Below are 12764 nucleotides of genomic sequence, written 5' to 3'. Positions count from 1 at the left end.
GTCATACAGAATCGACACTTGAAAATTCAAAATTGACCGAGGTTGTCCTCCGAAGTCCTCATTGTGACTTAGTAAAAGGGGGCGGGGCTTGGGATCGGTCAATTGTATGTGTCCAGACTCCATTCACGAAGTGAATGAGTTTGGATTTAACCAGGCTAGATTGTATGAGCATACAACCAAAAATGCTTGTAGCCTAATGTGCACAGAGGGGAGGGGCATGTCTCATTTTAGAGAGAGTACGGGGCAAAAAGGGGGAGCGTGGATCAGTGTGCTGTACATATACTGGAGTTTAAATTGTATCTATTTCCGAAACACCATTTGTAAACATAATGTTTTTGTGGAAATTAAGGACATTTAAATTTCATCAATTGCACAGCCCTGGCATCAATACTGATCTTCCTGAGAAAGAAACATAAATAAAAAGAGACAGATAGGCTGATAATTTAACTACCTGAACATCTAGGTACATCTGTGTTAAATAGGTCATGTAAATACAGTATGTGCTAAATGCCAGATAAATAATGTACTTGAATATGTTAGAGTTGCGAAACATGTCAGTTGCAAAGAAAGCTGGTGTGGGCTGCTTACGGTTAGTTTGGACAGGGGGCTTGTTTCTTCTCAAGCTTTGCATCATATGGCGGCCCCACAAGGTCAGGTGGTCCAACATGGAGAAAACTGTCTGGGTGCTCAGCTGGCTGAGGCTAGATGTAGTTTCCTGCAGGCGACTTAAACGTTGGTCATCCTCTTTAATGACTGCCATAATCTCCTCTGTCACCTAGAAAACCATACCAACCACACCATATCAGCTGTTGACAAAGACAGAGATGGCATACTCATTTGAAATTAACAGCACAGGTTGGATGTGAGCATGTGCATAACTCCCTCATTTAATTCTTGCTTTCTCTTAACTTATGGGCAAGATCACGTGCATGTTAACATCTAGGGTAAAAAATAAAACTTTAAACACCTCTACAAAACACATCTGGTATGAGTAACCTGTTTTGTAAACTTTAGATGATTGGTAAAGTTTGTTTCTATGTGCCCTAGATCAAAGCTTACAGCATTCTGAAGATAATTACAAGTGGAGTGTCAGGCAGTATAGATTTATGCTCTTGAAAAGCTCATTTATCTTAAAGTAATTATGAAAGACATTGCCAACTTTTTTCTCATTCTATTCTTGTTTTATGTTGCACACATTTCCCTTGATATGGTTTTGACATGAAAATGAAGAAAAAATATATCTAAAGGGGGTTTAGAAGACATGTGCTGTTCTGTAACTACGTTACGGTAAATCCGTTACCATAAAATACTGTTTTTTCCCCCTCCCTCAATGGCATTAAGCTCAAAAGAGAAAATAATTTCCAAAAGAAAGCGCCATGGTAGGACACTTGATTTAGTACATTTCATTAAAAAATGTTCATGAAAGTATAGGAAATATTCTCAGATTAAAGTAGAATTTCGGTGTGATATTGACCTAAATTGTGTTGAAACATGATACTGAGTGTGAACCTTTGTCTCATTGCTCATCTCGGCTTGTCCCTTGCACTCCGAAATCTGGCGCTAGTTAGCCGATGCTACCAACAGGTTTTCAAAGGGGGTGTCTCGGGCATCGGCCTAGCCATGCAAATAAATCACTGTTTTACACCATTTATGAGGCTAAAAGTAGCTCCACGCTTCATTGGTAGACTTCCGAGGGCCCTGACATTTAAAACGAGACATTGAGAACTTTGAAAAAGCACTGGTAGTTTATTTACAAGACGATTTATACAGACAGTACCTTCAGGAAGTTTACCGTTCGCCACCATCTTGAATTTAGTCACGATAAGTCGAGCGACGGGTACGAACGAACAGGTATGATGAGGGATCAGATTCCAAAAATAATTCCGGGGAAATGCATGGATTCCAGTTGCTTCCAGTAGCAGCAACTGGAATCCATGCATTTCCACAGAATTATTTTTGGAATCTGATCCCTTATCATACCTGTTCATTCGTACCCGTCTTGTTTTAAATGTCAGGGCCCTCGGAACAGGGTTCTAAATTAACTTTTTTGATCACCAGCCATTCCTCTTCTCACCCCCATAAGTCTGTCCCAACCACCGCCGCATTTAGTTTAATCTTAACTTAATAAAAAGGAGATATCCATTATCATCAACAAGCCAGCTGGAACCTGCCACTCGTTTTCTCTCCCTAACTCGTTCTCAATTAAATGCAGTATAGGGCCTACGTTCAAGTTGGATCTTTATAGAGAGGACCCGAAAAGTATCATCTTTATGTAACATGCTGTTGATGATACAAACAAGAGTGAAAAACAGTTTGCAGTACAGCTACTATTTATTGGCTAAATGTTGGTCCCTCGGTCTCTACGCACAGTGCGTGATGCGTATGGTGGTGGTGGTGATTACTGATCAGGCAACTTTTTTAAACTGTTAATTTTTGCCTATACAAGCTCCTCATGTTCTTCTCCATCTTCCGCTAACTCCATAGACAAAAAAATAAACGATCTAGCTGCTTCAGGTTTTGTGGCCTCCGCTACATCAGCCTCCCACAAAGGAAATAGGTAAACACAATGCATTAATATTTCGTAACGTTTTATGTATTTGTGTTATGTACTTTTTACTTAAGCCTACCTTACTGGTTAACTCTCTCCTCTTTCAGTCTATACTCCCTGCTCTGGCTCCGTTCGTTCTTCTAATTCCTTTAGTTTTCTGGTAGAGGCTCCATTCGTTTCAGTCTCTCGCGCTGGTTTAACTGCAAACTGCACGCAGCTAATAAGCGTATGAAACATAATCACGTAGCATTATTGCACAGTGGTCATGGCAAATGTAGGAAGTACTGCCAGGGCATATATGACCGAGAACAGAGCCTTATGCATCATGCACGTAATGCCTCACGCGTCAACGGGCAAACTGGCTAGTACGTTTTTATTAACACCTGCCAAAATGAATTTTAACCCGCATTTGGCGGGTTGGCGGGTGTTAATATAGAACCCTGCCTCGGAAGTCTACCAATGAAGTGTGGAGCTACTTTGAGCCTCATAAATGGTGTAAAACAGTGATTTATTTGCATGGCTAGGCCGATGCCCGAGGCACCCCCTTTAAAAACCTGTCGGTAGCATCGGCTAACTAGCGCCAGATTTCGGAGTGCAGGGGACAGGCCGAGATAAGCTATGAGACAAAAGTTCACACTCGGTATCATGTTTCAACACACTTTAGGTCAATATCACACCGAAATTCTCCTTTAAAATGTGTAACTCCATTACCAATATGGAGTTACAGCAAAGTCGCAAAATTCTGTGATTCATTGTTTTTTGTGTTATTAAGCGTTATTTGCTGGCGAGTGACCTCTCTCAGCACCCCATTAACACCCAAATGACTCGAAAAAATGGTTGCTGTCCCAGGCATATGTGGTTTTACCAACCGGAACGGGTGGGAGGCTGTGCTTAGTAGGCCGTCGTATGCAGTGCAGTGCAGGGGCATGGGACGAAGAGACCCCAGAAGAGCATCACAGTTTTCTGGGATTGATCAATGACATGGGGCTTCACTTTCCTCCCTAATATCCATTGCTACTGGGGAACCAAGTCACTGCAGGGATCAGGGAGCGTTGACCAAATGAGAAATACATATTGTGTACACTTTTTCTCCATTGACATTGCTGTTTCAGTAGTTTCTTATTATTTCAAGTTTGGCAATGCAGAATCTGGTGTTGAACCTAGGTTTGGTAGCTACAGCCAGAAAGCCTTTGGAAAAAATCTATCACAACAGCTGGCAGGCATTTCCGTCGAAATTTCAGCCTCACCTTCAGCTGCTCCAATTACTACTCTGTCGTCTTTTCATCAATTACATATTCCTGTAGAGCAGGGCCAAAGAAAAAATGTTGGCTTTGTTATAAAAAAAAAATAGATGTACAGAGTGGTACAAAATATGACCGCCACCTAGTCCAGCACATTTTTTCCACAAAAATAAATCACGCTGAAAGGCCTATATGATTCTAACTGTCTCACTAAATTGCATTATCCACACTCAATTCTCACTGGTATCTGCTAGACAACAAGTACCAAAACATGATTAATTCATAGATTTCACATGTAAAATTCATTTTATACAACCCCACCCCCCATCTTGCCTGTTCATAATTCTGAGAAATTCTTGAATTGTGTGCATGTGTGCGTGTACACGTTTATGTTTATGTGTGTGGGTGTGTGTGTGTGTGTTTGCCTGCGTATGTGTGTTTGTGCATGTGCATGCATGCGTACATATGTCTACTGTGGGAGTATGTGTCATACGTATGATTACTGTGAATGTATGTGTGTGCGTGTGTATCTGTTTATGCACATGTGTGCACATGGAATGGGTTAACATGACCCCTGGAGGCAAACATACGAAAAAAAAATGGTCATCCTAGGCCCTACGGTTCTCAAGATATTCACAGAAAACTGTGTCTGCCCTACCCTCCTTTCGGGGGGGGGGTTCCAGTCCAGCGGGGGGGCTACAGATCAAAACGAAAAGTGATGGTTCCATGCTATCCATGTGGGGTTACATGCCCACCAAGTTTCGTGTACCCCGGTCTTTCAGTGTCCCGGGAATCCTTGTTGGTGTACGGTCACTAAATGTACACATGAATTATTTTATTGTAAAGCCCCCCATGAACGAAAGTCCACAAAACTTGGCATGCATTCGGAGGGTGTCATAATGATCCTACACTTTCAATTTCGTGCAGTTTTGACCATGTCAGCCAGAGATATTGTGATGAAAACACCTAATTTTTTGCTTTTTATTTTTAACTAGGTGGCGCAATACATGAAATAAGTGGTAATGGGATGGATTGACATGCCCCCTTAAGACCAACATACAAAAAAAAAGTGGACCTCCTAGGCCCTACGGTTCTCGAGATATTCACAGAAAACTGTCTCCGGCCACCTACAGGCCAGTTGGTGTATAGTAACATAAATTAATTTATTGTGTGGCCCCCCATGAACGGAATTCCACGAAACTTGGTGTGCATTCAGAGGGTGTCATAATGATCCTACACTTCCAATTTCGTGCAGTTTTGACTATGTTAGGTCACAGATACCTGCGATTAAAACACCTCATTTTTACTTTTTTGTGTTTAACTAGGTGATGCTATACATGAAATGAGTGGTTATGGAATGGGTTGACATGGCCCCTTGAGATCAACATACAAAAAAATGGTCCTCCTAAACCTTACGGTTCTCGAGATATTCGAGAACCGTAATCAATCAGATCAAAACGAAAAACGATGGTTCCATGCTATCCATATGGGGTTACATGCCCACCAAGTTTCGTCTACCCCGGTCTTTCAGTGTCCCGGGAATCCTTGACGGAAATTTGGACATGCTAAAAAGAAAAAAAGAAAAAAAATCTGACTTCGCTGCGCGGCGGTCATAATAATACATAATATACAGGTAATACTAAAGTAGCTCATATGGCCCGGAGTAGGTGACTTTTTGGTAAACAAAATTGCCGTCCGATTTGGCATTCTGCCGAAGGGGATGCGTTTCGTAATGAGTCGTAGGTCTTCTGTGTTCAACCTTCAGGTTCCCCACCCCACCTTTCCCTATCCTCCTGTGTGGGGGCGTGAGTTTGTGTGTATATGTGTGTATGTGTTTATTCTCAACAGGCTTGTTCTATGTAATCCACTTTCAAATGTTTAGAACACATTGATTTTTGAGTGATGTTGAAGTTGATTGTATTCCTAGCTTTTCATAAATAATAATACATTTTATATATGTATATCATTTTCATATTATACTGATTTATATAAGGAAGTTGTATCTGTTGAATCCAATGTATTTTATGTTTCTATTCCGAAATTATCTTCAATAAATACACAATATACTTACTTCCTGTATTACGGGAAGGTATGTTTTTTTTTATATATCATTCTTATTGACTGTAGCATTTGCTTATACAAATAAATGGTTTATTCTTATAGACCAAATCAATCTAAACCATTGTGTCTGACTTCATTATTAGTTTTTATGCATACTTTTATGTTGTTGGTGAGAAAGAGAATGTGAATTCTGTCAACATTTTAAATCCCGTTTCCTGCATTTTTTTACACTGATCACAAATTTTATCAAAACTTTTGAAAGGTTAATGATATTCCAATTCAGTCTTTTTTGTTAAATAGCCCACAACTTGTGAACATATCATACACTATATTTTTCTCTATCTTGTAGAGAAATAAGATGAAAATTCATTTTTATGTGAATTAAATAAAAATGTTAATGAATTTCGGTATACATTTGGAGAGGATTTTCAAAGACTGTTCATTACTATATCAACATTACCATATGTATTTTAATAAAACTGATCCTTCTGATTACAATGGTATTAATATCCTATTGATGGTATGTATTATACTCAAGAAATAAGGTTTTGTGTGTAAGGAGGTCATGGAATGTTCACATTGGCACAAAATGGGCACAAAAGGGTTAAGCTTTTTTTACAGGCAAGTGATGTCATTCGCCAGCAAAAAAAACGCTTAAAAAACACAAGAAACAATGGTGCACAAAAGTTTATTTTGCCTCCACAATCATGCCAAACGAAGCACAAACGATTCCCACCATTTTCGAGTCATTTGGATGTTGATGGGGTTGCTGTGATCCCAGGTCACTAAACAATTTAATGTTAAATATCCTTAATACAAAATATTTTTATTCATATTTTCACCATATGACGTGCCAACTTCACACAGGTCCCTGCATTCTACCATTACCACCTTTGCCTTTTCCCTTTGACTGGTTTGTTTAGTCGTGTGTCTGACGTTGACATGTTGTCAATTTGGTGGGTTTTCCTACCTAAAAGCACTGGTTTTCTTATGGCTTCACGTACCTTAATATACTACTGCCGCAGATATTTTTTTGCTTCAGAATTCAGATAGCATTGCTCTGCTGTCTTTTCTATCCTCCCTCATCCTCTCAAAAAATGTTGTAGATGTCGGTATTTTAATGCAAGCATTTTTTTCTAATTGACTTTTAGACCAAATTGTCACACCAATTAAATAGGCTATGTTATCTCCTACTCTTCCCGTATGCCTCTGCGGCTCATTTTAGGCCATTTATTACCTGTTATTTGGTAGCTAGCGGCCTCAACTTCTGTAACTGGTCCGAAAGTCTGAACCATCAAAAAGTGTTTTTTCATACTGCAAATGAACCGAGCCCTCTCCTTTACTCCCTCTTCACCGATGACTGCAAACCAGCACATGGCTCTAACACCATTGTCAAGTTTGCAAATCGAGAGCATCCTCGTCAACTTTGTCACAGTATGGTATGGCATGGCAACTGCTCTGCTTCCAACCGGAAAGCACTGGAGAGGGTGGTGAAAACGCATTGCTGGTTTCTCACCGCTTCTCTAGCTCTGCAACCTGGTGACAACCAACAAACTATGCTCCCTGCCCGATGCCTCCTCGCCTGTGCCTGTTGAGGTGTCCACGACCATGGCAAACTTGACAGGGACAACAAGGAGGTGGACATTGTGCGGACTTTTGCCAATCAACAGCCCCCTCTCCCCCGGACAATTGCCTGTTACGGTGGCAACATTCTGCAGACATTCTTGCCCCTCAAGAGACCCCCCTCCCCTCACAGACAATTGCACTACTGTATCCCACCCATAGTGTTCTATTTATTTATAAATGTACATACTGTACACTTATACATAGCCATATTCTACTGCTCTTCATTCTATTCATCCTGCACATACACTTATTCTTACTACTCTTATATTGTTACTGTTTCTGCACTACAATGGTACTGTTACCACACTGCACATAGCTGTACATATCTGTCTATATGGTTCATACTAAATATCCATATTTATTCTGTTTATATGTTAATACACTGCATATATCTACAGTCCCTGACAGAAGTCTTTCACCCCTTTAGAAACGATGGTTTTTAAGCAAAATACACACACTTTTGGAGTCTTTTTGAGAAAACAAACAAACTAGGACCATTTCAATAGCTCACCACAACTGAAACAACAATTGGTTTCTCCAAATTCAACACAAAATATCACCAAAATGCTGCAGGAAGCGAATACTGTCAAACTGACACGGTCAAAAGTCTTGGCACCCTTCACAAAAGTGTATTTTGCACTGATAAAAGCATATCTTTCATTGTAAAAATCCAGTGCTAAGGTTATGGGTAGTCAGATATCAGCTGTGGTAGCATTCCTGAGAAATAGACTCAAGTTTACCCACTTTACATTTCTATTGGTTTCTATGGGCAGTATGATGTTTTCACCAAGGACTTCCAAATATTTGAATGACTCTACCTACCCCTTATCAGTGCCAGCGGAAGCAAAATAGGCCTAGAGCAGGGATGTCAAAGTCAAATACATTAGAGGGCCAAAAAAACAAATTTGCTACAAGCCGAGGGCCGGATTGGTTCAATGTTTATTAAAACATATTAAAATGACTGCACGTAACCTATTGAACCAAGACGTGTACTGTATTTTATTTAATGATTAAATGAATAATGACTGTGACTGAAGTGCGGGCAAAGTTTGCACAGTTTTCCCATCCTCACCGACCTTGTCATAAAACTTGTTTAAATGATCATATGATGCCTCCTTGCTGCTTTGTCGTCTACATCAGCCTTTCTCAAACTTCTTTGACCTGAGGCCCAGTCAAGGCATACTTTGGGGTCATAGGGCCCACCTACATGAACCCATGAACCCCACCTACATGAACCCCTCCTCCCACCCAAAGCTTAGCTTTGCTACCAACGTGCGCACGCATGCATTGAATAAACGCTCATACCATGACTTAATTCTACGCCTCTATGTTTGATGACACCAAACAAGTATTTCCTACTAATTGCAGAAATGTTTGTTTTCTTTTTCTGTCCGCGGCTCCTTGATCAATTGCGCAGCAAATTATCAGACGATGACCCGGGAATAATTTCACTCTGCAGACCATTGTCCACATTGCGGACCGCGGCCCATAGTTTGACAAATGGTGACCTGCATGCTGCCATATTAAGGCCTTTTTACGGTGTTTTTTAGCCGGGTTGAATGAGCGAGTTCACAGTAACGTTCATCAGGCAGTAGTAATACAGTAGCCTACGTTCAGTTCACGTTCGCTCAAAATATGAACGAGTTCATGAACTTTCGTTCAATGAACGCGTTCAGGCACAACACTGGGGAGGGGGGTAGCTGAAAGTTGACATCTGCCCTGACTGAATACTGATGAATAATGAAGCCGAGGCCCCACTTGCGGCGCCGCAGTGAGTTCGTGGGCTACCGTTGCATTGTGGGAAATGGAGTATTGGTGCGTGCAAAACAGCAGCCAGCGACTGCGGCCTGCGGGCCGGTTCTAATACTAATCAAATATCATCCCGGGGGCTGTAGGTAATTAATTCGCGGGCCGGGCCTTGACTTTGACATGTCTGGCCTAGAGTATCACCTGGCCATGGTTATGCTTCACTTTAAACATTGTGTACCTTTCAGGGTATTCTTCATTCTTTCTCATCCAAACATACTGTTGTTCTATAAGCATGAACAAAACAGAATACTGAACCAAAACCATACAGTGGGTCCCATTTTTAAGAGGCTACTTCATTCATGCTTTCCGTGATTCACGCAGTTACGTGAAATGTATTACAACTTTTCGCCATGGAGTTATTACCTTACAGTAAAATACATTATGACTAGCCTACTACACGTCTCCCCTGCACACAGGAGTGGAGGGGTCGCTCATAAGTATAAGTATACTCTTTTGATCCCATGAGGGAAATTTGATCTCTGCATTTATCTCAATCCGTGAATTAGTGAAACACACTCAGCACACAGTGAACACACAGACGTGAAGCACACACTAATCCTGGCGCAGTGAGCTGCCTGCAACAACAGCGGCGCTCGGGAGGCAGTGAGGGGTTAGGTGCCTTGCTCAAGGGCACTTCAGACGTGCCTACTGGTCAGGGTTCGTTAACCAGTAGGCCACGGCTGCCCCAATATATGCCTCATAGCCTCCTACTCCCCTTAATTATTGCAAATATACTGTTTCCAAACAGTTTTTGTGAGAGCTACTTTGTTAATGTTTGGGAAACTGCAAGTAAGGGGCTGCGACCGCACAGCCTAAGCTGATAAAGTGCTGCGAAGGCGCCGCAAATGAACTTCAGAAACAATATATTTAAGCTCACGATATTCAGACCTGCCCACCCTCCCAAAGCTCCCGATTAGCCACTATGGGCCTGTATCTACTAACAAAATTAATGTTGCAAAATGCTTGCACACAATTGCAGTTCTATCTACCATTTTCTTTCCGCGGTCATCATAGGCAAAATCAAATTCAAAATGTTCCCACACACCAGACTTATGCGATGCTGGTGCATCCTCCAACTCCGGGCTGCCTTCATTATCTCTCCCACTTGCCATTTCTACACGTGACCCGCAACACTCCACACCTCCGCTTTCACACAAAAGGGAAAAAAAACTGTCTGAGGTCACGCATGGGCATGAGGCTACATTAAGCAGGCCATGAACCGTCAAAACCGTACAATGTACACGACATGCCCCGAACCAAGACAAGCGTTCCACCCCTAGTGAGTGTGCAGGGTTTATGTGTTTATGTGTGTGTGTGTGTGTGTGTGTGTGTGCGTGCGTGCGTGCATGTGTGATTGTCTGCGCGTGTAGGTGTGTGTGTGCGTATGTGTTTGCACGCGTGGTTGTAGAAATGTAGTACCGGCAACCATTTGCTCAACTCATCTACAGACCAATTGGTTTACAGTCACTAAACAGTATGGCCCCCCCATGAACGGAATTCCACGAAACATGGCTTCACTAGCACGGTGGTCATAATTAGTTGCATTATCTGAATAGGATTAAACAGGTAGGAATATCTTGAAATAAGCCAAATAATCTCATATGGTTCAACCGCAATAAGTACTGTAAATCAATCCTAAAATTTAATCTGAATTTAAGACTGAATTTTTATTTTTTGCAATGAAGAGGATAGTACAGAGAATGTCATAGCAAGATGCATATACATCTACTGTATTTAGGCATTTTCACTACTCTTGCTTGAATTAATTGAAACATCAAAAATCCTCATACAGTGGGTCCCAGTTAAGTTTGGACGGGTTCCTTCATAAATCACGCACCCCTTTTTCTCAGCAGAAATGGCACAAACTGCAGTTGACACAAACAACCACAAGGTGTCACTTGGGAGTTCTGCCACTACTATTTTTGATGCGACTTGACTTAACTGCTTCCATGACGCAGTGAGCCATTACCAAACATATATGATAATACAATAGCGTGAGTTTATATATCTTATACCCTATTTGTCACGGTTACTTATAGATGTGATAGTGTAACGATAAGCGCATGAGACTTTAAGCGGGGGCACGGGAACTTAAATTGATCACGGTAGTTTAAGCTTACACTTAAACAGACAAAACATTCTAATATGAAAATGTAGATGCAATTGTTGTAAAATGATGCAGCTCCTTTAAGAAAGCCCCAAGCGCAGGGATGGAAAGAGAGAAAGCGAGAGGGGATGTGTGTTAGAACTTAGATGCTCATTCATTGCAACCGCAGCATGCCTGCTTGCCGACGTTCAAACAAAAAAGATATCAAAGCACCTTTTGCGTTTGAATGTAGCACTATTTCTTTTTAAAAACAGCTGGACAAATGATTTAGCTAATTGATTATAGCCTGCACACCAGCAATTATTGAACATTTACCTGTACAAGACAGTAGCCCAGCCTAACAAGCATGTTGCATGTTGTAGGCCTACTGTAGAAATTTCACTTAAATTGCAACTGCAACATGCCTGCTTGCCGACATTCAAACGACAACGAAAAAGATATCAAAGCAACAAGAGGGTTGAGTCTGAATGACACGGAGTTCAGACTCATATTGCTCCTCATAACCATCTATAAAAAGTGTTTTTTCTTTTCTTTTTGAGCACGTCCGAATCCAAGGACATAACGCACTGGACCTTATAATAGGCTCGAGATATAATTCCAAAGGGGGCAGATAGGGGCCTACTGCACTTAAAACTTAAAAAGATTAAATGAAACTTCCCGAAATTTGAAATTGCGATCAGTGACTGGCATCGGGTGAAGCTTTTCGAAGTTGAACAGGCTATTAAAAACTATTTGCGCACCTCAATGTCACAAGAGAGACTGGGCTCTCCCTTCTATAAATTGAAAAAGACGTTATGCTACCTGCAAAATGGCCTATGATTTCCTTGCTGAGTTTGCGGCAAAGCAAGACAATGTTTTTTCAGAGTAAGGTTATGGCGAGTCAGTCTCATTTATTTGTCCAATGTTAGCCTACAGACCAGTTTCCATAGTGCACATCTTATCAACAGTTTGAATGTCGTGTGTGTTTCTGCTCATTGACAAATACCGTTCAGCACAATGATTCATGCCCAATTAATTTCTTCTTAATTTTCTTTATTCTTTAGTAAAGGGTGCAGAACATTATTAAACTTTGACTAACGTTTCGATGTGTCGATGTTTTTGACTAACGAACATCGAAACGTTAATCAAAGTTTAATAATGTTCTGCACCTTTTACTAAAGAATAAAGAAAATTAAGAAGACATCTGAGCTGCACCGGCGTCTCTCCTTCTCTCTAACACTTTTTGGCTTTGGCTAAATATTTCTAAAATCATTTGAGTTTCACTAGTCAGATGTTTTAACAAGGAACACTTGTTATTGAACTAATAAGATGAGTGTCGAAAATTGACTTTATTTTCCATACGGAGAAATAACATGCAGAGTCTAACCAAGGT

General features: G+C 40.9%; 1 protein-coding gene across 4 annotated transcripts in view; it reads right to left on the bottom strand.

Moving 5' to 3' along the window:
• atr (ATR serine/threonine kinase) overlaps positions 1–12764 on the bottom strand; it is a 132510-nt gene that overhangs the window by 65187 nt on the left and 54559 nt on the right. For all 4 annotated transcript variants that reach the window (XR_006034969.1, XR_006034970.1, XM_042109270.1 and 1 more), the window contains exon 27: positions 589–775. Coding sequence is in view for 2 of the 4 variants with exons in the window: in XM_042109270.1 (XP_041965204.1) it covers positions 589–775 (187 nt within the window). In the remaining 2 variants the exon portion in view is untranslated. The remainder of the gene's footprint in view (positions 1–588; positions 776–12764) is intronic.

Source organism: Alosa sapidissima, chromosome 1 (genome assembly GCF_018492685.1).
Source record: "Alosa sapidissima isolate fAloSap1 chromosome 1, fAloSap1.pri, whole genome shotgun sequence".
NCBI lineage: Eukaryota > Metazoa > Chordata > Actinopteri > Clupeiformes > Clupeidae > Alosa > Alosa sapidissima.
This window is presented reverse-complemented; position numbering and strand designations above follow the sequence as displayed.